This window comes from Camelus dromedarius, chromosome 22, assembly GCF_036321535.1.
Source record: "Camelus dromedarius isolate mCamDro1 chromosome 22, mCamDro1.pat, whole genome shotgun sequence".
NCBI lineage: Eukaryota > Metazoa > Chordata > Mammalia > Artiodactyla > Camelidae > Camelus > Camelus dromedarius.
Window position 1 is genome coordinate 8,871,967 of NC_087457.1, and position 23,365 is coordinate 8,895,331.

General features: G+C 48.3%; 2 protein-coding genes and 1 pseudogene across 10 annotated transcripts in view; 2 read left to right on the forward strand and 1 right to left on the reverse strand.

Annotated features, from left to right (window-relative positions):
- The first annotated feature begins 390 nt into the window (after positions 1 to 390).
- Positions 391 to 1,364, forward strand: LOC116149242 (metaxin-2-like; annotated as a pseudogene).
- A 41-nt stretch (positions 1,365 to 1,405) lies between these two features.
- Positions 1,406 to 3,932, reverse strand: LOC135318827 (basic proline-rich protein-like). Its single transcript, XM_064477356.1, has 2 exons — positions 3,901 to 3,932; positions 1,406 to 1,934 (listed from the first exon to the last, which is right to left on the reverse strand). The coding sequence occupies exons 1-2, from the start codon at positions 3,930 to 3,932 to the stop codon at positions 1,406 to 1,408; spliced, it is 561 nt and encodes a 186-aa protein (XP_064333426.1).
- Positions 1,637 to 23,365, forward strand: part of LOC105094298 (heparan-alpha-glucosaminide N-acetyltransferase) — a 53,151-nt gene continuing 31,422 nt past the window's right edge. Inside the window, exons 1-5 of one of the 9 annotated variants that reach the window (XM_064477389.1) lie at positions 1,652 to 1,729; positions 4,556 to 4,643; positions 8,001 to 8,096; positions 8,995 to 9,293; positions 13,698 to 23,153. In XM_064477389.1, the coding sequence (XP_064333459.1) occupies positions 8,997 to 9,293; positions 13,698 to 14,468 (1,068 nt within the window). In that variant the 5' untranslated portion in view covers positions 1,652 to 1,729; positions 4,556 to 4,643; positions 8,001 to 8,096; positions 8,995 to 8,996 and the 3' untranslated portion in view covers positions 14,469 to 23,153. Of the gene's footprint in view, positions 1,730 to 2,916; positions 3,908 to 4,555; positions 4,644 to 5,804; positions 5,826 to 7,996; positions 8,097 to 8,994; positions 9,294 to 13,697; positions 23,154 to 23,365 lie in introns of those variants that run through there. The other 8 variants (XM_064477390.1, XM_064477391.1, XM_064477387.1 and 5 more) reach the window with 8 other exon arrangements.

The window sequence follows — 23,365 nt, forward strand, 5'->3', positions numbered from 1 at the left end:
ATAAAGTTGGTTTGCAGGACAAATATAGAATATATGTCTCCATCAGATAAAGTACCTTTTGTTCATGTGTAATAGGGAAGAATAAGTCTGACTCCATATTGGATCTGTTTCTTTTACTTTATCCTTTGTATTCCACTGCTTTTGCTACAAGTTAAGAATGTTGCCTATAACCTGAAATACACAGGATAGCCCATTCTCAAGGCTCTGATCTTTAAAGGTACATTGAGAGAAAAAGTTACAGAACATAGAATAACATTTGTCTTGTTGGAGGTTCACAGGAATGTCGTGACCTGATCCCTGACCTCCATGGACAGTTACAAGAACAAAGGATACCAACACCAAGAAGTTTGCACCAACCAACCACAACCCCTCCCCTTTTAGTAAAGAAGCATGAATTCTAACTCAGGTAAGATGGTTCTTTGGGACACTAGTCCACCATCTTCTTGGTCTGCTGGGTTTCTGAATAAAGCTGCTATTCCTTGCCCCAACACCTCATCTCCTGATTTACTGGCTTGTCCAGCAGTGAGCAGTAGCAGCCCGGACTTGGTAACACATGTAGGAAATCAAGTAGTATCAGAACTTGGTTCGATACTCCATTTGTTTAAGCCAAGGGCCATTCTCATAGGGATGGGCTAGATAAAGTCGAAAAAAGCAGAAACGAGTGCTTCAGTGGTGTGATGAAGCCATAGCAGGGGAGACCACTCATGCTAGGTATGCAGCGCCTTCCCCTTGGCCTCTGCATCATCTCTCCCGCCCATCAGAAAGAGTGGGAGGTCAAAGTAAGATGAACGCTGTCAGAGTGGGTAACAAGACTCCGGACTAAGTTTTAGAAGATGTCGACCAGCGCTGTCAAGTCTCTCAAAAGACTAGGACCACAACCCTACTTGTTCAATAAGCAGCCTACTGAACTAGATGCACTGGTATCTGGTCCATCTGTACACCATTCTTACCACACAACTGACCAGTGATGAACTTTCTGGGAAGGTGATAAACTACAACCACCTCCTTGCTTTCTGCAGAAGAACTGAGCAGCACTACTTTGAAGACTGGTAAATGCAGCTCATTCTGTTAGTCTGTCTCGGAGAACGTGCCGGGTGGGCCCTTTCTGCGTCCTTCCCGGTCCCGGGCGGCCCCGCTCCCCTCCTTCGGGACCCGCCGCCCCCGCTCTGGACGAGCCCCGCGTTTCCCTCCCACGGCGGTTCTCGGCTGGCCCGCAGCGGCAGCGGCACCACCGGAGGGCCGGCTAAACACAGATCGCGGACCCCCCAGGCCCGGGCCGGAGCCCAGCATCTGCGCTTCTCAACAAGGTCCCTGGAGACGGGAAGCATCAGCATCTGGCCTGAGGACCGCCCTTTGGAGACCGCGGCTTTAGCGCTGACCGGGGAGCTATCTGAGGGCCTAGCTCTCACAGCTCCACGCCGCACCCGCACCCGCACCCCGCACCCCAGCGGACCAACACGTCACTGTCTTCACGCGCTTTGAGAGAAGCAGCCGAAGAGGAGCCCGGCCGGTCCTCCCCGGCTGGTTCCGGGTGCGCTCCGACTCGCGGCTTTGCGTTCCGCCGTCGGGCCTCCGGCTGCGCGGCGGAAGGCGGACACCAGGGGGCAGCCTCGGGCTCGTCCTGCGGCACCCGCTTCCGGCCGCGCAGGCGCCGGAGGCCGAGTGCTGGGCCGGGGGAGGGGACCGCAGGTAGGGACGCCGGGCTGGCCGGCCCGGGGAGGCGCGGCAGGTAGGGACTGGGCGGCCGGTGGAGGGGGCGGCAGGTAGGGCGGGCCGGCTTGGGGAGGGGGCAGCAGGTAGGGGCGGGCCTGAGGAGGGGGCGGCAGGTAGGGGGAGCCAGCCTGGGGAGGGGCGGCGGGGAGGGCGAGGGGCTGCGGGCGCCCGTGGGGGCCCTTGGGCCTCCTGCGGGCCCTGCCCGGCCTCGGACGCCCGAGCTGCACGTTAGCAGACCGGACACTCAGCCGGTCCGGCTGTCAGCCCCTGCTTCCCGGAGGTCGCGGGTGCAGCACTGCCCCCGCCCTCCAGGGTGCAGGCTGTCGGGTGGAATCGTCTGCTGCCCTTTCTTAAAAAGCAGGACTTAGCCGTTTTCTTGGGTGGTCTTGTCTTCCCCATCCTTGACCTTTACTATAAAACCTGTAAGGTTAAGCAAGCTTCCGGGAATATTTAAAATCGTATTTTAATATACAGTGCTTTGTTGGCAAAATGGGATTCCAACCTAAACTGTATTGGGGAACAGTAATCCATTATTTTTCCTCTGGTTATATAAAATAATCTGTAGTTGGTGAAAACTAATTTTGTTTCATTCCTTTTTTTTTTTCTTTCTAAATTAAGCTGTGAGTGAGTAGCAGTGGTTCCATTGTTTTCCGTTTTTTCTTACCAGTATCAGAAATGCTTTGTGTCTCAACAGTGCTTAAATTTCTTGCTACCCACCTGGCCGCACAATCATTTCTTAACTTGCAGAACCAGCAGTTTACAGTGTCATTTTGCTTATTTCTGGGCAAGAAAATTCCTTCAGCCATGCAGTCTTATCCCTAGCTCTGGGCAACCTACTCCTGAAATATAACTTTAAAAGAAAAAAAGCCCAGTGGGGCGGGTATAGCTCAGTGTAGAGCCCATGCTTAGCATGCATGAGCCTCGGGTTCAATCCCCAGTACCTCAATTAAATAAATAAATTGGTTCCCCCCCCCAAAAAACCCAAACAAAGAAGAAAGCCCATCAGGTGTTGGGGTGGGTGAACGACTCCTTTAAGAAATGGGCAGTCTTCGTATCAGCCCCCCCATCCCTGCAGTGACCAGACTGTATATTCAATTTAGTCCTAGAGGGTTGCAGGATTTAGAGGAAGAATGTGGATTTGAGGCCAGAAAACTTGGCTCCTCCATGTACAGGATAGTCACCATGGATAATTCATTCACTCTAACTCAGTTTTCTTATCTGTAAAATGGGAATAATAACACTTATCTCTACCTTACAGAATTAGTATGCAGTAGACCACTGTAAAAGTTAGGTGAATTTCTGGATGAGGATTTTTCTGAGAGAGAATTTCTGAATCTTCTAGGGAGAAATGAAAGGATATTGAGGCAAATAGCTGTAGAGTTGACAAGAAATATGTCAAAGAAGGAAAAAAAAATGGAAACATCAGGCCTTGTAAGATCTGAGTCTATCCCGTCAGCAGTGCCCGGCAGGATCAGTGGAAGGTCAGGGGCAAGGAGGGTCTGCGGGTGAAGAGGATTAATGGTGGGTTTGGGCTGGTGAACTCAGATTGGAGGGAGTGGTGGCTGAGGGACAGGCGCCCCGAAGAGGTGGAGAGCAGACCGGGTGGGAGCGCAGGAGGGAGGAAGAAGCCATGAAGGCAGGAGGCTGTGGGTGATCAGCTGATCAGTGCGGTTCTCCTGAGCCCCTGCTGCACGGCAGCCATGGAGGATACACGGGTACCCACGCCAGGCAAGTGGTCCCCTAGGACCTCACAGTCGAGGAAGAAGGAGCAAGGTGCTGAAGCTGGGCATCCCAGAAAGGGCCCTCCTGGGACTAAGGAAAGCCCATGGGCTGGAGGGTGGGGTTTAGGGATGGGTCTGGACAGGGGCACAGAAGCTGGACCTTGGGGTGGGTAGAGGCGGGGTATCAGAGTTTAGACTTCATCCTGAGCGCAGAGAGGGGGCTATCAAATGTTTTAAAAGCAAGGAGTGATCAGATTTGTGCTTTAGAAAGACCCCGTATATACCAGGGAGAAATTCTTCCACATGTGCACAGGACGTGTGGGCAAAAACCTGTTTCACTAGCTGTGGCAGAGTCTGTCCACAAAATAGCGAACCAGTGTTTCATTATCTGCTTGGACAAAACCTCAGAAGCATAATGCGGAGCTTTCAAAAAAGGAAGCTGTAGAAGGATTGTATTACACCATACGTTTTATGTAAGGCACTGGAGTATTTGCCCATGTTCACGGGGGTCCTGGAACCAGTCCCCTGCGGTTACTGAGGGACAAGCGGTACAATACTGTTTGTACAAAGCTTGGAAACATATAAGTAATTCTGTGTCATTATTTATGGGCGCATACTCAAGAGGTAAAAATAAAAAGCATGCATGGTTCTCAAACTAGCAGGCACCCGAGTCACCTGGAGAACTTGTCAAAACACAGATTTCTTAGGGGAGGGGATAGCTCAGTGGTAGTGCATGTGCTTAGCATGCAGGATGTCCTGGGCTGAGTCGCCAGTACCTCTGGTAAGATAAAACCCCCCGGATTTCTGGGCTCCCCTTTGGGTTTCCGATTCAGTCGGTCTGGGGCCAGGGCCTCAAGAACTTGCGTTTCTCAGAAGTTCCCAGGTGGTGCTGCTGCAGGTGCAGGACCACAGTTTGAGAACCGCTGACATGGCGACTCAAGGATGCTGGTGACTTCTTGGGAGGGAGCAGAATAGGCCCGCGAGGGGGCCCCAGGGGCTTCAACCAGTGCATGTACTGTCTTATTTCTTTAAAAAATAGGAATGCAGTTGTCACATGACAGAGCGAGGTGGCTGCTCATGATCTTCTGTTTAACTTTCTCTCTGCTTGAAAACGATTTCAGGAAAGAGAAAAGATCCTACTGCTGTGGAAAATGGATCAGAAAGGAGAAGAATTGGGAGCCTACGTAGGAAAGTGTTGCGGGAGCCCCGGTAAGAGACACAGACCACAGGGAGTTCTAGTCAGTATCTTGTAATAACCTTTAATGAAGAATATGAAAAGGAAATATATGTCTGTGTGTGCATGACTGGGACATTGTGCTGCACACCAGAAATTGACACACTGACTACACTTCAATTAAAAAAAAAGAGAGACACAGACCATGGCTGGTAGTGAGGAAGGAGGGCAGTGAGCAGATCTGAGGGATCTAGTGGGAGAACTGACTGTAGGTGGAGATCGTTTGGTCAAGGGGTTAGGGGAGGGAGGAATGAAGTCCCCTGGTTGTGTGCTTGTCACAGAGTGGGTGTTCTGGGGGGTGGGGTGGGTGGTGCTGGCGACAAGAGGGAGAGAAGACTGAATTATAGACGCCCTCAGGCCTCGAGGGGCCAGTGGAGTGAAGTGCAGGAGAAAGGGCTTGAAACCATCAGCGTGTCCTCGTGGCTTGCAGAGCTGTGTGCGTTGGATGACGACAACGCAGAAAGGCTTGGGACGGAGTGGGGGTGGAAGGCGTGAATGAAGGTGACACCCGGAGGGATACGGTCACCTAAATCAGGCCTGGCCCGCTGCTGCCCGCCACCCATCGCTCACGTAGCCTATGAGCGAAGGGTGCTTTCCCACCTTTTAACTGTTGGGTGAAGGATCAAAAGGACAGTCTTCTGGGACACGTGAAAACTATGAAATGCACGTCCCAGCAGGCGGTGAGCAGAGTTCTGTCAGAGCACAGCCACTCTCGACTGTGTGGGTGGTCTGACTGCTCCCGCGCTCTGACCACAGGAGGGAGGACCCCAACAGTTACCTCGTCGCTCAGCACCGCAGTTCCACGTCCCACCTGTCCCCGTGGTGTGGTCACTCGAGTCCCTGTGTCTGGCCCCTAAACCTCACCATGTACTGCCTGGCCCTTTAAAACGGAAAAACAGTTGGCTGGTCCTGACCCAAGACCCTAAGTTGTGACACTCTTGGTGACTTTAAAATGCTCTGGAAGAGAGGTGGCAGGCATCTCATCTGTTTCTCTAAGGTCACCTTCTAAGAATTCAGGTGTCTGGGGGAGAAGCTCAGGAGACCGTGAGGCCTGAGTGGCTAAAAGTCGTCACCGTGACCCGTGGAAAGTCCTGGGAGATGGCAAGAAGGGAGTGGGCTGGAGATAAAGATGTAGGCCTGCAGTCTCCATGAGAAAGGTGAGCAGAGAACCCTCGGGGACATCGCTTGGGTGTCCGCGCGTGAGCAGAAGGCATCGTCTGAGGAGGGAGGGAGCAGAGCGAGGTCAGAGCTGTTGAGGAAAGCAGGTTTCCTGAGCAGCTTGTCGGGACAGCGTGGACAATCAAAGCAGTGTGTTCTCTTGTTTATTAGGAAACGGACACTGACTCATGGAAGAGTCTATTCCATTTGTAAATGTCCTGCTCAGCAGAAGCAGTGTCACTGCTGACCCTCCACCTGCAGCCTCATGTAAACGGAATCACATGCTGTTTCTCTTGGCCCATTTCACTTGGCATAATGTTTCCAAGTTCGCGCACGTTGCATCATGTATTGGGGCTTTATTCCTTTTAATGGCCGAATAATGTGCCGCTGCACAGACAGACCGTTCTGTTTATCCTGCATCGGTTGATGGACATCTCAGTCGCTTCCATTATTCAGCTTTTAAGAAAGATGCTGCTGTAAACATTGACATACAAGTGTCTGCGTGAATGTGCGTTTTCAGTTCTCTAGATACTGAGCAGTAGGTTTGCTGGTAGCTCTGTTTAACCTTGGGAGCACCTCCAGCCGTTTTGTGCAGCGGCCTCACCATTGTGACTGCCACCAGCCGTGTGGGAGGGGTCCCTGTGGACACTTGGATTGTAGCCGTCCTGGTGGGTGTGCGCTGGGGTCTCGGGGCTTGATGTGCACTTCCTGGATGACTGTTCATGGGCCCATTTGCCATCCGTATGTCTTCTTTGGAGAAATGTCTATTCGAGTCCTTTGCCCAGTTTTAAATTGAGTTATTTGTCTTTTCCTCATGAGGAGAAATGTTCTTTTTGAGTTGCCCATCAGCCTCCAGGGAGAGGTGTCAGGGAAGCAGGTGTGGGGTCCTGAGAGGCTGGGACTGGGGCTTCACGCGCATCTGGAGCCATCAGAGGGTGGGGCGTTTGAATGAGACCCCGGGGTGTGAGGGGAGAGGGCCAGGTCCCAGCCTGCGGTTTCCTGGGAACCAATGAGAGTGTTGTGAGGAGGGGGAGTGATCAGCCAGGCAGATGTGCTGAGAGGCCAGGACCAGGACTGCGTGTTGGCTGTTTGTTAGGGCGTGGGGGTCACCTTGCTGCGGTCGGCATGGGTTTGAGAGAAGTGAGTTCAAGAGAGAGGTGGAACTAGCGAGTGTAGACACCCTTATGAGGAGTTTGCCGAAAAGCAGCAGCTGGAGGGGAAGGTGGGGCAAGGAGGGGGTGCTTTAAAGGATGGGAGACATTAGGGCGCCGGGTCAGGATTCCGGAGAGGAGGGCCCTGCTGGGGCAGAGCCGGGAGCTGGCGGGAGGCATGGCGGAGGGGCAGGGGGCTGTGAGCCGTGCTGGGGGCCATGGCAGTGTTTCTTCAGGGAACTAGGAACCAGGATGGATCAGCAGCGGAGAGGGAGGGTGGGGGAGGTGATGCAGGTGGAGGAGATGGGGGCTGAGGCCCCCATTCACACCTATCGGGTGCGTTCACCCATCGCAGTGAGCAGGACTGCCAGCGGGAACTTGGCCTCTCAACCAGAGGGAGAGAGAGTTAGCACAGAACTGGGGTGACAGTGGAGTTTAGGCAGAATTTAAACAAAGCCGTGTTTTGATGGCTCAAGGCCAAGCAGGACTGCCTGCAAAGAGGTCAAGCTCCGGCCTGGCCGGTCACGTGGACCCACGTAGACATGCAGTGCCCTCTCCTGAGACCACTTGCCCGCAGCTCTGCTCCGGGTCAGAGCGACTCCGCTGCTCCAGGCCACAGCGGGGGCGCCCTTCTTCCTGACAGGTCCTCGCGCCGGGAGCTTCTGGTGGTCTGTGATTTTAGGGAACAGTTTCTCAGGAGAAAGCAGTCATCATTCAAAGAAGAGGGTTGCTTGCCCCTCTGTAGTGCCCAGAGCAGGGCTGGCTTGTAGACGTGTGGAATGAACGGGGGCCAGAAGGTACTGATGGAGGGAGCAGGCGGGGACCAGAGAGGCTGGTGAGGGGCGTGGACCAGCTGACGGGGCTGCGGGAGGACTTCCTGCTCCATCCTGGGGATCAGGAGCCTGAGGGACACCCAGCCAGGAGGCCCCTGGGGAGGGCGGACCACCTGGACTGTTGCCTTTTGTCTGCGGGCAGAGTTGCAGCTTCTATTTAACAAGCCTCCTTTTTGGTGCTTGGAGGCAGGTAACTTTCAGTTGGGTGCACGGGGCCAGCCAGAAGCCTGACGGCCCAGGAGGCTGGAGGGAGACCTGAGCTGGGAGAAGGAAGGCCTCCTGGAAGGTAAGGCTTCATGTCATGACTGTCTCTGACCCCAGAGGCACAGGATCCATTCTGTTACTGGTGTCCCGCGTGTCCCAGTGCTGAGGTGAAGCTGGCGTGTGCCGGTGCGGCCACAGCCCTTGTCAGAGTAGTGACACTTCTCTGTGTTTGAAAACGCCATCTGCCTCAGGCACCCTGAGGGTCCAGCTCCCAGTGTCCGGGTCCTCTCCCCACCCCCCTGGCTGCCACCCCCACCTTCCAAGTAGTCATGTCTGCCTCTGCCACGGGCGCACACCTGCTCCAGGGCTGGAGCCCAGCCCATCCATTTGTGGGCGAGCGCCCTGCCTCGTCGTGGCTGCTGGGTGCGAGAGTCACCTGAGTCCGTCCCGTCCATCCCCCCCCCCCCCCCCCCCCCCCCCCGGCTGACACCGTCCTGTCAGTTTGGCTGGTGGGCTCGGCAGTCCCGGACCCTGGCGGGGCCTCCCTCCCAGGCTCTCCCACCACGGGGGCAGCTTTCACACTTCTTCTTATAAACATCAGGGAGCTCTTGAGTTCCTTCCAGGGAACACCCCAGCCCCTCAGCATCACTGCCGCCCCCTGACCCTGGCTGGCCCCCCGCCGCCCCCGCCCCGCCCCGCCGGGCTGACAAAGCCACAGCGTGCTCCCGTCTCCCTCCCTCTTGGTTGAGTATCCGCCCAGCGCAGACTGCTGTGGGGAGCTAGACAGACACCAGGCCCCCTCCCCTCAGGGCTGAAGTGAAGAGCAAACATTCCGGGCGGAGCTGGCATCGGTCGATGCGGCGTTTGGTGCCGGCATTCAGCCTCCTCGGTGCTGCGGTGATCCTGAGGCCCGGGGTCCCCGCGTGTCCTTCGTGAAATGAGACGGGCCGTGACCACTTCTTGTTTCCCCTCGGTTGTAGGGATGGCAGAGGACAGCGCCATGGAGACCAGAGCCCAGGAAGGCAGGAAGGGCCCCCCGCACAGGGACATGCCCCCGGGCCTGGGGCTGCTGCTGGCCATGGCCCTCATGAATGCCCTCCTCTACCTCTGCCTTGACCGGCTCTTCATCTCCCCCCGCCGTACCGAGGACCCCGGGCGCTGTCCCCATGGCCACTTCCGGGTGGGGCAGATGAGCAGCTGCTCCCCGTGGCTGAGCTGTGAGCAGCTGAGGACCGAGGTCCGGCAGCTGAGACGCGTCGGGGAAGGCGCCGTGAAGAGGGTGAGTCCTGAACCCCAGTCCCCTGTGGCTGGCGGCCTCTGGGAGCGCAGCTGGCGTGTGTGCGGGCGCGGGGAGCCATCCAGATGCTCCTGCCCTCTAGCCCTGCCTGGGCTCACATCTGGGATGCACCCCAGTAACGTAATCCAAAGGAAGGAGAAGGCTGAATGTATGAAGGGGTACTCAGCTTTGTTGTCCATAGTCAGAGAAAACCAGAAATGATGACTGTAGGGGAATGGTTAATTAAATTATGGTCCGGCTGGTCGCAGACTATTCTGCAGCCAGTAAGTGTAGTTAGGAACCCTGCGTCACAACATGAAAAAGATCTTCTAAGTGAAAAAGCAAAACAGAAAACTGTACAATACACCGATTTCATCTGCAAGGTTACATACAGAGAAAAATACAAAAATGATAGAAATTGTGCTATGGTGAAGGAGGACTTGGGGCAGTTTTTTTGGTTCTTATTTTTCAAACTCTATGATGGTGTTATATTGATTTTTTAAAAAATTTATTTAAAAAGGAGAAACCGAAGGGGAGAATTCAGTTCTCAGGTAGAAGCTTCCAGAGCCCCGTCTCACAGGCGGCCCGTGTGCGGTGTTTACTGCGTGGCTGTGCCTGCAGAAACGGTGAGTTAGGGTGACTAGAGAAGCCAGTGGAGGGTGTTGAACAAAGGCAGTCCCTCCGTGAGGACGCGGCAAGTGATGAGGAACGGGGTGGAGGGGCAGAAAATGCATCTGGGGGCTGCCGTGACCGTGAATGTGGAGTGGAGACACCTTAAAGGAAGGAATCAAGGGAGAAAGGAGACCAGTTAATGTGAAGTAAAGCCTTGAAACAAGGAAGCTGCTCCTTTAGAGACTCACGCACTCCTTGTAGAGGTGCTGGGGGTGTGGCAGTGAACAGAACAAAGACCCTTGAGGCTTGCATCCTGGTTGAGAGGCCAGCCAGCCGAGAAGACAAGAAACAGCTGCGTAATAAACTGTGCTGGTGACGCTCACCATGAAGACAGCTGGATGGGAAAGGAGCCACGGGCTTGTTACTCTAGATGGTCAGGATGGTGTGGATATTTGGGGAAAACGTTCCAGGAAGAGAGATGGGGACCAGCAGAGACCCCAACGTGCCTGGTCATCTGGAGACTAGAGGCGGATGAAAGGAGGAGGTCAGAGGTGGGGGGTCCTGCTGGGCATGTCGGCCTCAGGCACCATCAGAGCAGTGGGTAGAGGGCTGAGGAGCCGGCCTGTGTGCCGAGTGGATGGGACAGCCACAGCTGGATGGGTGTCAGCACTGGACTCAGCGGGAATTGATGGGATCTGGCTGTGTGTTAAAAGTGGATGTGTAGGATGTCCCAGGAGACCGGATGTGGGGTGCGAGGGAGGGGGTGACTGCGAGGTCCCCAGCCTGAGCAGCAGGCAGCATGGGAGGGCCGGAGAGCGGATTCTGTATGCTCCAGATGGACGCGCGAGGCCATTGGGAGGCCAGGCTGAGACTCAAGCGGTCAGCTGGGTGCACGAGTCCTGCCCCCAGGGCAAGGTAAGAATTTGGGGTGGTGTCGACAGCCTTAGGCTGTGAAGAAGCCACCAGAGACGGAATGGCAGGGAGAGGACTTCCAGCCAGTTAACTTCTGTCTCCTTCAAAGAGGGGCCTCCGTGTCATCACACTCACTCAGAACGATTGGGAAACATTTTTCAGGATTGGTTTTTACCCTGGAGGGTGTGTTTCTGTATAGCTTTGATGGTGGCAGGCCATGTTTGAAGACAGATAGGACTTGAGGGAATCTGGCACATGACACCTCTCCCAGTAGATTCAGTGACCTGGAGTGGTTAAGGTGAGGGAGGGGCGACCAAAAGGCCCCGAGGCTGGGTTTTTTGTTTCTTTGGCTACAACTTGCCCTCAGGGCATGAGTGTTGGAGCTAGGTGTCAGCCTTGTCTGTCCTGCCCTGTTGGAACCCCCAAAATGAAATGATCATCTGTAAAATCTTACTGAAAATGCACCAGTACAGGTAGTATGCCCATACTGTGAAATACGCAGCTTTAAAAAGAGTGACCTGGATCTGTACGTACATTAGGGAAAGATTCCTGAGGCATCAGTTAAATGAAAAAAGCCAGCAACAGTATATTTATGTTATAACCCCCGTTTATGTAACAAACTCAAATGCTGTTTTTATAAAGGTACATTAATAACAAAAGCATAGGAAAACTTCTGAGAGGTTACCAGCCGCACAGCTAACTGGTTTCCCTTGGCTCGGGAAGTAAATGCAGAGGAAGGAGGTCTGTTCTTTCCGTGTTTGAACTTTCACCAAGAAAAATATTCATGCTTATTTTTATAATTTTTTAAAAAAGGTTAAGTTGATTGCTGAGAAATGATTCTTAATCCCTAACTTGCAGATATTTTAACATTGGAGGTTTCAGTTATTTGTGGGTGATCCCAAAGACCAATAATATTTAGCAATAAATAACATTTACTTTCATTTATCAGAGACACAGAAATGAATTTGACATAAAGGAAGGCTTGGGAGGATGTTGTGAGGCCTGTGGCTGAGCGTCTCCTGCATTTCTTATTGAATAAATATGTAAATAAACTGTAGCCGCTTCCCTAGCGTGATCGCAGTTCTATGGGAAAATGGGCCTGGAAACTAGAGCCGTCTGCTGGTGCTGGTGCTGACCGCCAGGGGCAGGTAGGCTCCGGGGTGAGGGATCTCGGCAAAAACCCAATTCTTACACTGGACTCATTTACCAAATTCAGTGCAGGCGCAGATCTATGGAGAGAACGCGTTCCGTATAAAAATAAAAATATATACAGAGCAACTTGGCTTCTTAATAGAAATTATCTGTAGTGAAATTTTTCAAATTTAGGTTTTCAAGGAGGTCTTGAAAGATTTCTCTTTTGAATAAATCATCAACGGTAGTTATGTAGGTTCTTCCCTGAATGAACCTCCCTTCTCGAGTCCAAAAGGGATCTTCAGAATCCTCTAGCCCACCTCCATTTGATACCATATTTTTTGGTTCTTTTTAAAGATTTTTTAAAGTTATTTTTTGGGGGAGGTAATTAGGTCTACTTATTTAATTATTTTCTGATGGAGGGACTGGGGATTGAACCCAGGACCTCATGCATGCTGAGCATGCACTCTACCACTTGAGCTGTACCCTCCCTGTTAAAGATGTTTTAAAATATAAAAGTAACATGTTGTCATTCTGGAAAAGTTGGAAAATACCAAAAGGTGTAAAGGAAGAAAAAAAAAAGTGAAGAGAACAGAAAACATTAGCCTGTTCCTGTCAGTTTCTGTGTAAGTTTGTCTTGCTGTTAGAACAACGTAAGAACATCTCTCCTTTTCATCGTGCGTTACTTTTATCTGTGAAAACCCTCTCAGGACCTGCAGCTGCTGTGCCCATAACATTCTTGGCGTGGTCCAGGTGACTGGACTGCCCCTTGATTTTGGGGGGACGGATGGGTCCTAGTTATGCTTTTATAAATGATGCCAGAGTTTTATTCCTAGAGCTTTTCATCTATTTCAGATTATTGCCTTGGATAGATTGTAGATTTAAATGTCAAAGGCTCTTGAAAACTACGCCCCAAGTCGCTTCTGTAGCCTTTATTTTGACCATGAAGATGAGGAAGCCAGAGGGACCAGCCCTGGGGGTCCGAGCAGCCTGGGGCAGCGGTGTCCCAACTGGGAGCCTGTTTTCTCTCCCAGTGGGGATTTAAGCAGAAGATCAGCGGTTCTTAGTGCTCTCCTGGCTGATGCAAGTGGGGATCCAGCAGCACCTCCGTGTGCCAGGGCCCCAGGGGCGGGCTCTGAGCGCCAGCTTTGACAGCTGGAGTAGGAGACCACGGACCAGGGAACAGTGGTTCCTTACTTCCAGCTGCTCCTTTTGCAGTTTACTCCGCTACCCTTTGAAGTGAACAATGATGTGTGTGACGGGCTGGCTGCGCTCATTCCCCACGTGGGATTTTCCACATCTCCTCTCCCCACTTTTCCGGCCTTCTCCCTCCGGTCCCGCTCTGCGTTACACTGATCCAGGGTTAGCAGGCTGTGTGCCACGCACCGCCTTTACGCGTGCAGCCCCCTCTCCCGGAAAAGACCCCATTCTCCACGTCCGCCCTGCAAGCCGCAGTCCTCCCGCTGACAGTTCCCAGGACGGCCCAGCATGCTCTCCAGATGGCGCCCCCTCCCCGCACGCCGGCCAGCTGCCCCCGCCACCTGCGCTGGGCCTTTGTGCTGATGTGGCGCTGGCCCCGCCCAGCGTCTTGTCTGTGCTCATGGGTGAGTCTTCGGGACAGACTGAGAGCGACCCTAGGACGGGGGTCTGTGTCCTCTGCACCACATCCAGCACGTGAAGGCATCTGTCGCGTTGCTTCTCGGCTCACCTGCAGACGAGGGTTCTGGGTTGACGTCTGTGGCTTTGTTTCAGGTGTTTCTGTCTGAGTGGAAGGAACGCAAGGTCGCCCTCTCGCGGCTCACTAGGCTGGACGTGAGAGAAGACTTCCTGCACGGACTGCGGATGCTGAAGTCACTGCAGGGCCAGCACGTGGTCACGCTGCTTGGCTACTGTGAGGACGACCACACCATCCTCACCGAGTATCACCCCTTGGGCTCCTTGAGCAACCTGGAGGAGACGCTGAACCTGTCCAGGTACCAGCGCCTGAACACGTGGCAGCACCGTCTGCAGCTGGCCGTGGACTACGTGAGCATCCTCAGCTTCCTGCACCGCAGCCCACTGGGCACGCTGGTCATGTGCGACTCCAGCGACCTGCCCAAGACGCTGTCCCAGTATCTGCTGACCGCCAACTTCAGCGTCGTGCTCAATGACCTGGACGCTCTGCCGCTGGTGAACCGCAGCTCGGGGGCCCTGGCCAAGTGCGGCCACAGGGAGCTCCGCGGGGATTTTGTGGCTCCGGAGCAGCTGTGGCCCTACGGAGAGGACGTGCCTTTTCGCGACGATCTCATGCCCGCGTATGACGAGAAGGTCGACATCTGGAAGATTCCGGACGTGACCAGCTTCCTGCTGGGGCACGTGGAAGGCAGCGACATGGTCCGATTCCACTTGTTTGACATTCACCAGGCGTGTAAGAGCCAGACGCCTGCCGAGAGACCCACCGCTCAGGACGTCCTGGACGCTTACCAGAAGGTTTTGGGTCTTCTCAGAGACTCCGGGATGTCTCAGACCAGGGAGATGCTGTGAAGACCCGCGCAGCCGTGGGGGCCGGGGGGCGGGGAGCTGGGAGGCGCGGAGCAGGGGGCATGGCTGCAGCAGCGCTGCTCTCCTGGGGGTTCCTTCCTCTCCGTCCACGTGCGCGTGTGATGCGCCCCCGCTCCCAGCAGCCTGGGCCGGAGGTGCCGATGCAGAGAAGTGTCTGAAGGACGTAGCAAGAACGGAGCCATGGAGAGCCTTCTAGCCGCTAGTAATTGGGTTTGCTAACTGGTCAGAAATGTGTGTAGAGAAGGTGTAAATTAATTTGTTTTTAAAGTGGAGGGACTGGGGATTGAACCCAGGATCTTGTGCATGCTAATTACGCACTCTACCACTGGGCTGTACCCTCCCCTGGAGAAGGGTTTAAACGGCAGTGTGCGGAAGACACACCCTACTTCTCCACAGTCAGGTGGAGTGTTTGTGGTGTATTTCACCCGGGCTGATGACGCCATCTCTCCTGTTTTAAATGGTGGTTCTGTGAAGCTCCTGTGTGTTCACTTCCCGGGAGCTGGCACGTCCTTTGACATTTTGAGTTATCAGGTATGATGGAAATTATGTCCTGTTACTGCCTTGGGTGATGCTTGAGAGATTCCTGTTTACCTTCCTGCTGGATTTCCTGTGTCCAAAATTAATTATTATGAATATCTCACATAAACAGTGTCACTCATTACTGGGAAATGTCAAGCTCTTCCACTTGAGTCGCAGGGGACTTTAGAAGCTCTTTCCGTGGTCACTGTCGTCCCTGTTGGCAGGGGATGAGGGTTTGTGCATGTTCATCGTCACCAACAAGAGATGAAAGCTGACATAAGGGGCAGAGACGCGATGCAGCCGACTGCCTTCCCTGCACTTTCTCAGGCATCACGGTCACTGGAATCCCAGGGAGCTCCCCCCAGTGTCTCCCCCAGTCTCTGACTCAGCCAGTCTGGGCGGAGTCCAAGACTTTGCATTTCTCACTGGTTCCCAGGTGATGCTGGTGCTGCCGGTCTGGGGATCACATTTTGAGAACCACCATCCTGACCTGTCAGGGAGGGCAGCCCAGGCAGCAGGGTTGGGGTATTATCAGCATTAGCCCTATTCTTCTGCCTGAGGTTGATTGGGTCCTATGGGTCCTACGGTTGATCAAAGAATACATTTGCCCAGAGTATATTAACAGTTGCCTTTTTGTTATAAAAACACTGCCAGAACCCACTAGGATGGCTGTCGTCACAAGGTTGGACAATAACAAGTGTTGGCAAGGATGCAGAGAATTGGAACCCTCATACACTGCTGGCGGGAGTGTAAAATGGTGCAGCTGCTTTGGAAAGCAGTCTGGCAGTTCCTCAAAAAGTTGAAAATAGTTACCATGACCCCCCAGTATTTATCTAAGAGAATTGAAAACATGTCCACAAAAACCCTGTATAGGAACGTTTATCACTTTATTATTCATGAGAGACAAAAGATGAAAGTAACCCAGATATCCACCAGCTGGTGAATGGATAAAGAAAATGTGGTCCATCCATATGATGAGATATCACTCAGCCATGAAAAGGATGAAGTACAAACGTGCTCCAACATGGATGAACGTGCTAAGTGAAAGCAGCCGTCACGAAAGACCACGTTTTGGATGATTCCCTTTATATGAAATGTCCAGAATCAAACCCACAGAAACAAAGTAGATTAGTGGTCTCCAGGGGCTGGCAGGGGGTTGGGGCTGAAGAAGGGGTAGTGCTTGCTAATGGGTACAGGCCTTCTTTTGGGGGTGATGGTTACACAACTCTGTGAATATACTGAATAAGACTCAATTGTATAAAAAGGGAAAATTTCATAGTATGTGAATTATATCTCAGTAAAGCTGCAAAAACTCCCACCTCTCCCACAGACTGCGTATTCTTATGATCCTTTTCTCTTGACATGGTTGTTCCTGTGTGTGGACTTGCTGATTTGATATTACCCTGTTCATGGTATAATTCAGGTTTGAGGGGTTTTCTTAGTTTTTGGACTTTGCACTGGAGCAAAACTTTCAGTTTCAAACGAACTTGTTTTTAAATACTGATGATGGAGCCAAAGTGAATGGCATGGTGTAGGGCAAGGGACCCTGTGCCGGGATCAGAAGATCTGAGTTACAGTCCCAGCTCCGCCTCTGATTCATTGTGTGGCCTCCAACAAACAGATTTCTAAAATGAGAGGGTTGGTGAGAGGCATGTCCAACTTCTGCTCTGCTTCTGAGTTCTCCCTGATGCTTTATCATGCCAGTGCCGACACCAAACTGGACCTGGCCCTTTGGGTTCAATCTTTAGATCGTGCTCGGATATAATTCAGTACTAACAGAACTGCAGAATCCTAAGAGAAACTTACCTTCTAACTAAAACCTAAATGGGAAGTTCATTGTCCACGTGTCCAGCAAAAGTGTAATCAGGAGAAGAGGCAGATGAGGTGAACCAGCCCCAAGAATTGGTGCTCACCCTGCTAACCTTATTCCAAGTATTTAAACAACAAAAAAAACCCCGTATTTTTATAGTGTGCTTTCTCAGTATCTCATGTGATGCTTCAAATACTCCAAGCTTCCAAGAGCCCTGGGGATTGTAGGTGGTTCAACAGAGACAGGGCACATGGTCCCCAAATGAGGCATATGTAGGTGGGAGTGGCATCAAAATGTCCACACTTCCTAAAACAATCTACAGATTCAATGCAATCTCTATCAAAACTCCATTGGCATTTTTCACAGAAATAAGAAAAACAATCCTAAAATTCATATAGAATCATAAAAGACCCTGACTAGCCCAAGAAATCTTGAGAAAGAAAAATAAATTTGGAGGGATCACAATTCCTGATTTCAAAGTACAATATAACAAATCTATAGTAATCAAAACAGTATGGTACTGATATTAAAAATAGACACAAACCAATGGAACAGATTTGAGAACTCCATTAAAAACCTAGGTTTATATGGTCAACTAATTTTGACAAGGGTGCCAAGAATCCTTAATGGTGAAAGGATAGTCTCCTCAATAAATAGTGCTGGGAAAATTGGATATCCACATGCAAAAGAATGAAACTGGACTCCTGGTTTTTATCACTCACAAAAGTCAACTCAAAATGGATTAAAGACTTAAATGTTAATACCCAAAATGGTAGCACTTCTAGAGGAAAATATAGGTAAAAAACTCCTTGACATTGATCTTAGCAATGATTTTTTTGGATAGGACACCCGAAACCACAGGCAACAAAAGCAAAAATAAACACCTGGGACTACATCAAATTAAAAAACTTCTATACAGCAAAGGAAACAATTAACAACGTGAAAAGGCAATCTATGGAGTGGGAGAAAATATTTATAAACCATCTATTTGATAAGTGGTTAATATCTAAAATATATAAGGAATGTTTGCAACTCAATAGCAAGGAAACAAACAATTCAATTTAAAATTGGGAAGAATAGACGTTTTTCCAGAGAAGACATACAAATGGCCAACAGGTACATTAAAAAGTTGCTCAACATCACTAATCATCAGGGAAATGCAAATCAAAACTACAGTGAGATATCACTTCACACCTGTTAAGAGGGCTTTTATAAAAAAGACAGCAGAGAAAGTGTTGTCGAGGCTGTGCAGAATTTGTGCCCTCTTGGTAGGAAAGTAAACTTGTACAGCCACTTTGAAAAGCGTTTTAGAGTTTCCTCAGAAAGTTTAAAATAGCACTATAGTATGATCCAACAATCCCTCATTTGGGACTATATCCAAAGGAAATGAAATAAGTCTCTCAGAGAGATTTTTGTGCTTCTCTTTTCATTGCAGCATTATCCACAATAGCTGAGATATGAAAACACCATTTCATCCATCACTGTATGAAAGGCTAAAGATGTGAACACACACACACACACATACACAAAAATACTATTCAGCCATGAGAAAGAAGGAAATCCTGCCATTTGCAACAACATGGATGAACCTAGTGGATATTATGCTAAATGAAATGAGCCAGACAAAGAAAGACAAATACTGTATGAGCTCACTTATCTGTGGAATTAACAAAATTAAACTCACAGAAGCAGAATAGAAGGGTGGTTACTGGAGGCTGGGGAGTGAAGGAAAAAGGGAAGATGCTGGTTAGAGGTACAAGTCTTCAGTTATAAAATGAAGAAGCTCCGGGAATCTAGTGGACAGCACGGTGACTACAGTTAATAATACTGTGTTGTACATTACATTTTCTAAGAGTAGACCTTAAACACTGTCACTCCAAAAAAAAAAAAAGTAACTGAAGAGATGAATGTATTAAATAACCTAATTGTGGGAATCATTTCACAAAATATACTTATGTCATTATTATGTGGTACACTTTAGATATATATAAATTTATTTGTCAGTTATATGTCAATAAAGCTGAGAAACAATTTAGAGCATTTTCATCATCTCAAAAAAAAAAGCCCCAAAACAAAACCAAAAAAACCTCATACTTGTTAGCTGTCACCCCTATCCTCCCATTTCCCCCCAGTCCTAACCATAAACAGCCACCGATCTACTTTCTGTGGATTTCTCTATTCTGGACTTCGTATGTGAACTTTTGTGATTGGCTTCTTTCACTCAGCGTGATGTTTTCAAGGTTTATACAAGCCGAGTCGTGCCTCAGTACTCCATTTTTAGAGCTGAGTGATACTCCAGCGCACGGATATATATCACATCCTGTTTATTCCTTATTCCACTGATGGACATTTGGGTTGTTTCCACTTCTGACTATTTAAATAATGCTGATATAAGTATTTGTGTACACGTTTTTGTGTTTTCGTCTCTTTTTTTTTTTTTTTACCTTCTTTTGGGGGGGAGCGTGCAGTAATTAGGTATTTATTTATTTATTTATTTATTTATTTATTTATTTATTTAAATGGAGGGACTGGGGATTGAACCCAGTACCTTGTGCATGCTAAGCATGTGCTCTACCACTGAGCTATACCCTCCCTCCTGTATACCCAAGACTGGATCTACTGGGTCATTTGGTAACTCTACATTTAATCATTTGAAGAACTGCCATTAAACAGACTGTTTTCCAAAACAGCTCCGCCATTTTGCATACATTTTGCAAGTGTATGAGGGTTCTGATTCCTCTACATTATCTGACTTTTTGATTATAGCTATCCTAGTGGGTAGGGAGTGGTATCTCGTGGTTTTTCCTTGGGGTGTGTTTACTTTCATATGTTTTTAGATGAGGCTTCTGATACTTGCAATTTGAGTGTCTTTACTGTTAAAATCAGTCTCACAGATCCTCTGCTTCTTTAAAAAAAATTTTTTTTGAGGTATAGTTGATTTACAATGTTATGTTAGTTTCTGGTGTACAGCAAAGTGATACAGTTATACATCCTCTTACATGTAAAATGGGAATGATAATAACTTTCTTCTAGAGTGGGTTTTCCCCCTTTTTAAATTACGGTAAAATACACATAAAATTTACCAGTTTACTATAGGTAACTGTTCAGTTCAGTGGCATTAAGTACATTCATATTGTTGTGCAAACATCACCACCATCCAGCTTCAGAAAATTTTCATCTTCCTCAAGTGAAACCAGTTAACACCAACTCCCCATTTAACCCACGCTTCACAACCTCAAGTCCCTGGCAGCCACCATAATGCTGCTATGAGCATGAGTGTACAATTATCTGTTTTGAGTCCCCGCTCTAAATTCTTTTGGGTCTATACCCCAAAGCAGAATTCCTGGATCGTGCATTAATTTTATGTTTAATTTTTCTGAAGAACCACCATACTGCTTTCTACAAATGGCTGCACCATTTTACATTTCCATGAGCAATTTCTCCATATCATCATCAACACTTGTTATTTCCCTTTTTTCTTTCTTTCTTTCTTTTTAATAGTAGCATCCTAATGGGTGTGAAGTGGCATCTTATTGTGGTTTTGGTTTGCATTTCCCTAATGCTTAGTGATGTTGAGTATTTTCATGTACTTATTGGCCATTTGTATATCTTCTTTGGAGAAATGTCTATTCAAGTCCTGTGCCCATTTTTGAATCAGGTTGTTGGATTTTGCTGCTGCTAAGTTGTAGGTGGTCTTTATATATACTGGACGTCAATCCCTTATTGGATATGTGATTTGCAAATATTTCCTCCTGTTCCATGGTTGCCATTTCACTGTTGATAGGATGCACAAAATTTTTAATTTTGATGAAGTCCAACTTAGCTATCTTTTCTTCTGTCGTCTGTGCTTTGGTGTCATATCCAAGAAATCATTGTTAAATCCATTAAAATGAAAATTTTTCTTCTAAGACTTTTAGAGTTTTACCTCTTGGATCCATTTTGAGTTAACTTTTATATACAGCATCCAACCTCAGGTTTTTACATGTGGCTATCCAGTTTTCCCAACATCATTACCCCTTCCCCATTGAATGGTCATGGCACCCTTGTCTAAAACCACTTGATCATGAGAGTGTATTTCTGGGCTCTCTATTCTTTTTGTTTTAATTGAAATATAGTCAGTTACAATGTGTCAATTTCTGGTGTACAGCATAATGTCCCAGTCATATATATATACACCTATACTTGTTTTTGTTTTCATATTATTTTTCATTAAAGGTTATTATAAGATATCGAATATAGTTCCCTGTGCTCTACAGAATACATTTTTAAAAAATCTATTTATATATATATAGTGTGCTCTCTCTTCTTTTCCATTGGTCTATATCTCTCTTTACCACTCTGCCAGTACCACATTGTTTTGATTATCATAGCTTTGTAGTAGGTTTTGAAATCCAGCGTGAGAAAACTTCAACTTTGTTCTTTTCTTTCTCAAAATTGTTTTGGCTCTTCAGAATCCTTTATGATCCCATAATAATTTTAGGTGGCTTTTTCTATTTCTGCAAAAAACACCATTGGGATTTTGATAGGTGTTACACTGAATCTGTAGACTGCTTTTGGGTAGTAGTCACACATTAACAATAGTAACTCTTCCAGGCCATGAACAGGGGATTCACTGTGGATTTGATTTGCATTTTCCTGATGGCTAATGATGTTGAGCATCTTTTCATGTCCTCATTGGCTATTTGTATGTCTTCCTTGGAGAAGTGCCTATTCAGATCATTTGCCCAATTTTTTTCTTTGCCCATTGTTAAACCAAGTGGTTTGGGTTTGGTTCTTGCTGAGTTACTGGAGTCCTTTATATATTCTGTATATAAGTTACTTATCAGATACGTGATTTGAAAATATTTTCTCCCATTTGGTGAGTTGTATTTCACTTTCCTGACAGTGAAGAACAGAAGTTTTAAATTTTGATGAAGTCCAGTCGATCTACATTCACTCATGCTTTTGAGTAACAAAGAACCCATGGCCCAATCCAAGGTCGTGAAGATTAACCCCTATGTTTCCTTCTAAGAGTTTTAAAGTTTTTGCTCTTACATGAAAGTCTTTGACCTATTTTGAGATAATTTTTGCCTGTGGTGTAAAGTAAGGCTTCGGCTTCATCCTTTTGCATATATGCCTGTCCAGCTGTCCCAGAACAATTTTTTGAAATGTCTACACTTGTTTATGTTCCTTTGTCTCCTCCTCCCACTGAAGTCAGAGCTTTGCTACTACTACTGCTCTGAAACTGCTGTCACCAGATCACTTGTGACCTGATAGCTAAATCGAATGGATGTTTCAGTCCTTTTTTTTTTTTCTTGAAATAGTCCTTGATTTCTGCAGTATCCCATTCCCCTTGTTTTCTCCTACCACTCTGGCTGCTGCTTCCCAGCCTCTGCCCATCCCAAGGGCTCCTGGTGTTTCTGTTCTCAGCCCTTCACATGTTACCTGGGTAATCTCATCCCCTTTTATGATTTCACTTCCACCTATGTACTGATTTTCCCCCAATAGTTACCTCTCTTGACCTTTATCAGTTTTATTCACAGATCACATCTCTGATGAGGGATTGATCACCAGCATATATAAAGAACTCCTACAGCTCAACAACAACAACAAAAAAACCCCTGCAAACCATCCAGTGAAAAAAATGGGACTTGAATAGACATTTATCCAAAGAACATCACAAACTCAGCATTTCCTAAATGACTCTCCTCTGCTTCACATTTGCTGCTGCATGTGTTCTTCATCTGTACATGACACTCCATCCTGTGATTTCCCAAGGGACAAACCTGATTTATATATAATAACATGCAGCCATGTTAAGTGTACATTTCAATAATTTTTGATACATTTATATCCTCATGTCACCACCCCTACAGATAAAACAACAAAACATTTCTAGCTGTCCTGGAATTTCCTGTGTACCCCATCACATTCAGTCCTTCCTCTACTGCTGGCCCTAGAGCAATGCTCTCTGCTTTATTCTTTGAAAGATTTGAATTTCTTTTCCCGAGTTTCATGTAACTGGAATCATACGGTATGGTATATACCTTTTTGTGTTTGTCTTCTTTTGTTCAGTGTAATGCTTATGAGATCCACTCATGCTTATTGCATATATATTTTGTTAAATTTACTTACATATTCATTTAAAAGACCTATTGTAAATGCTATTTTAGAGACTTCAAGGTCCCATTTTGTTTATGTCTATGATATAAAAATGCAATTGATCTTTGTATATTGATGTTGAGTTTTGTAACCTTTTAAGTTACAGCAGCTCTTTTTTTTTTTTTTGTAGATTCCTTAAGATTTTCCACATATACAATCATGCCAAGTTTGAATAAAGCCAATTTGTGTGCTTTTTATTTCTTTTTCTTATCTTATTGCACTGACTAGGACCTCCAGGACAATGCTGAGTACAAGTGGTGAGGGCAGGTATCCTTGCCTTGTTCCTGATCACAAGGGGAAAATACTGTCTTTCAAGTGTCATGTTAGCTGTAAGGTTTTCATAGATGCCCTTTATCAGATTGAGGAAGTTGCCTTCTATTCCTGGTTTGTTAAGCTTTGAATAGATGTT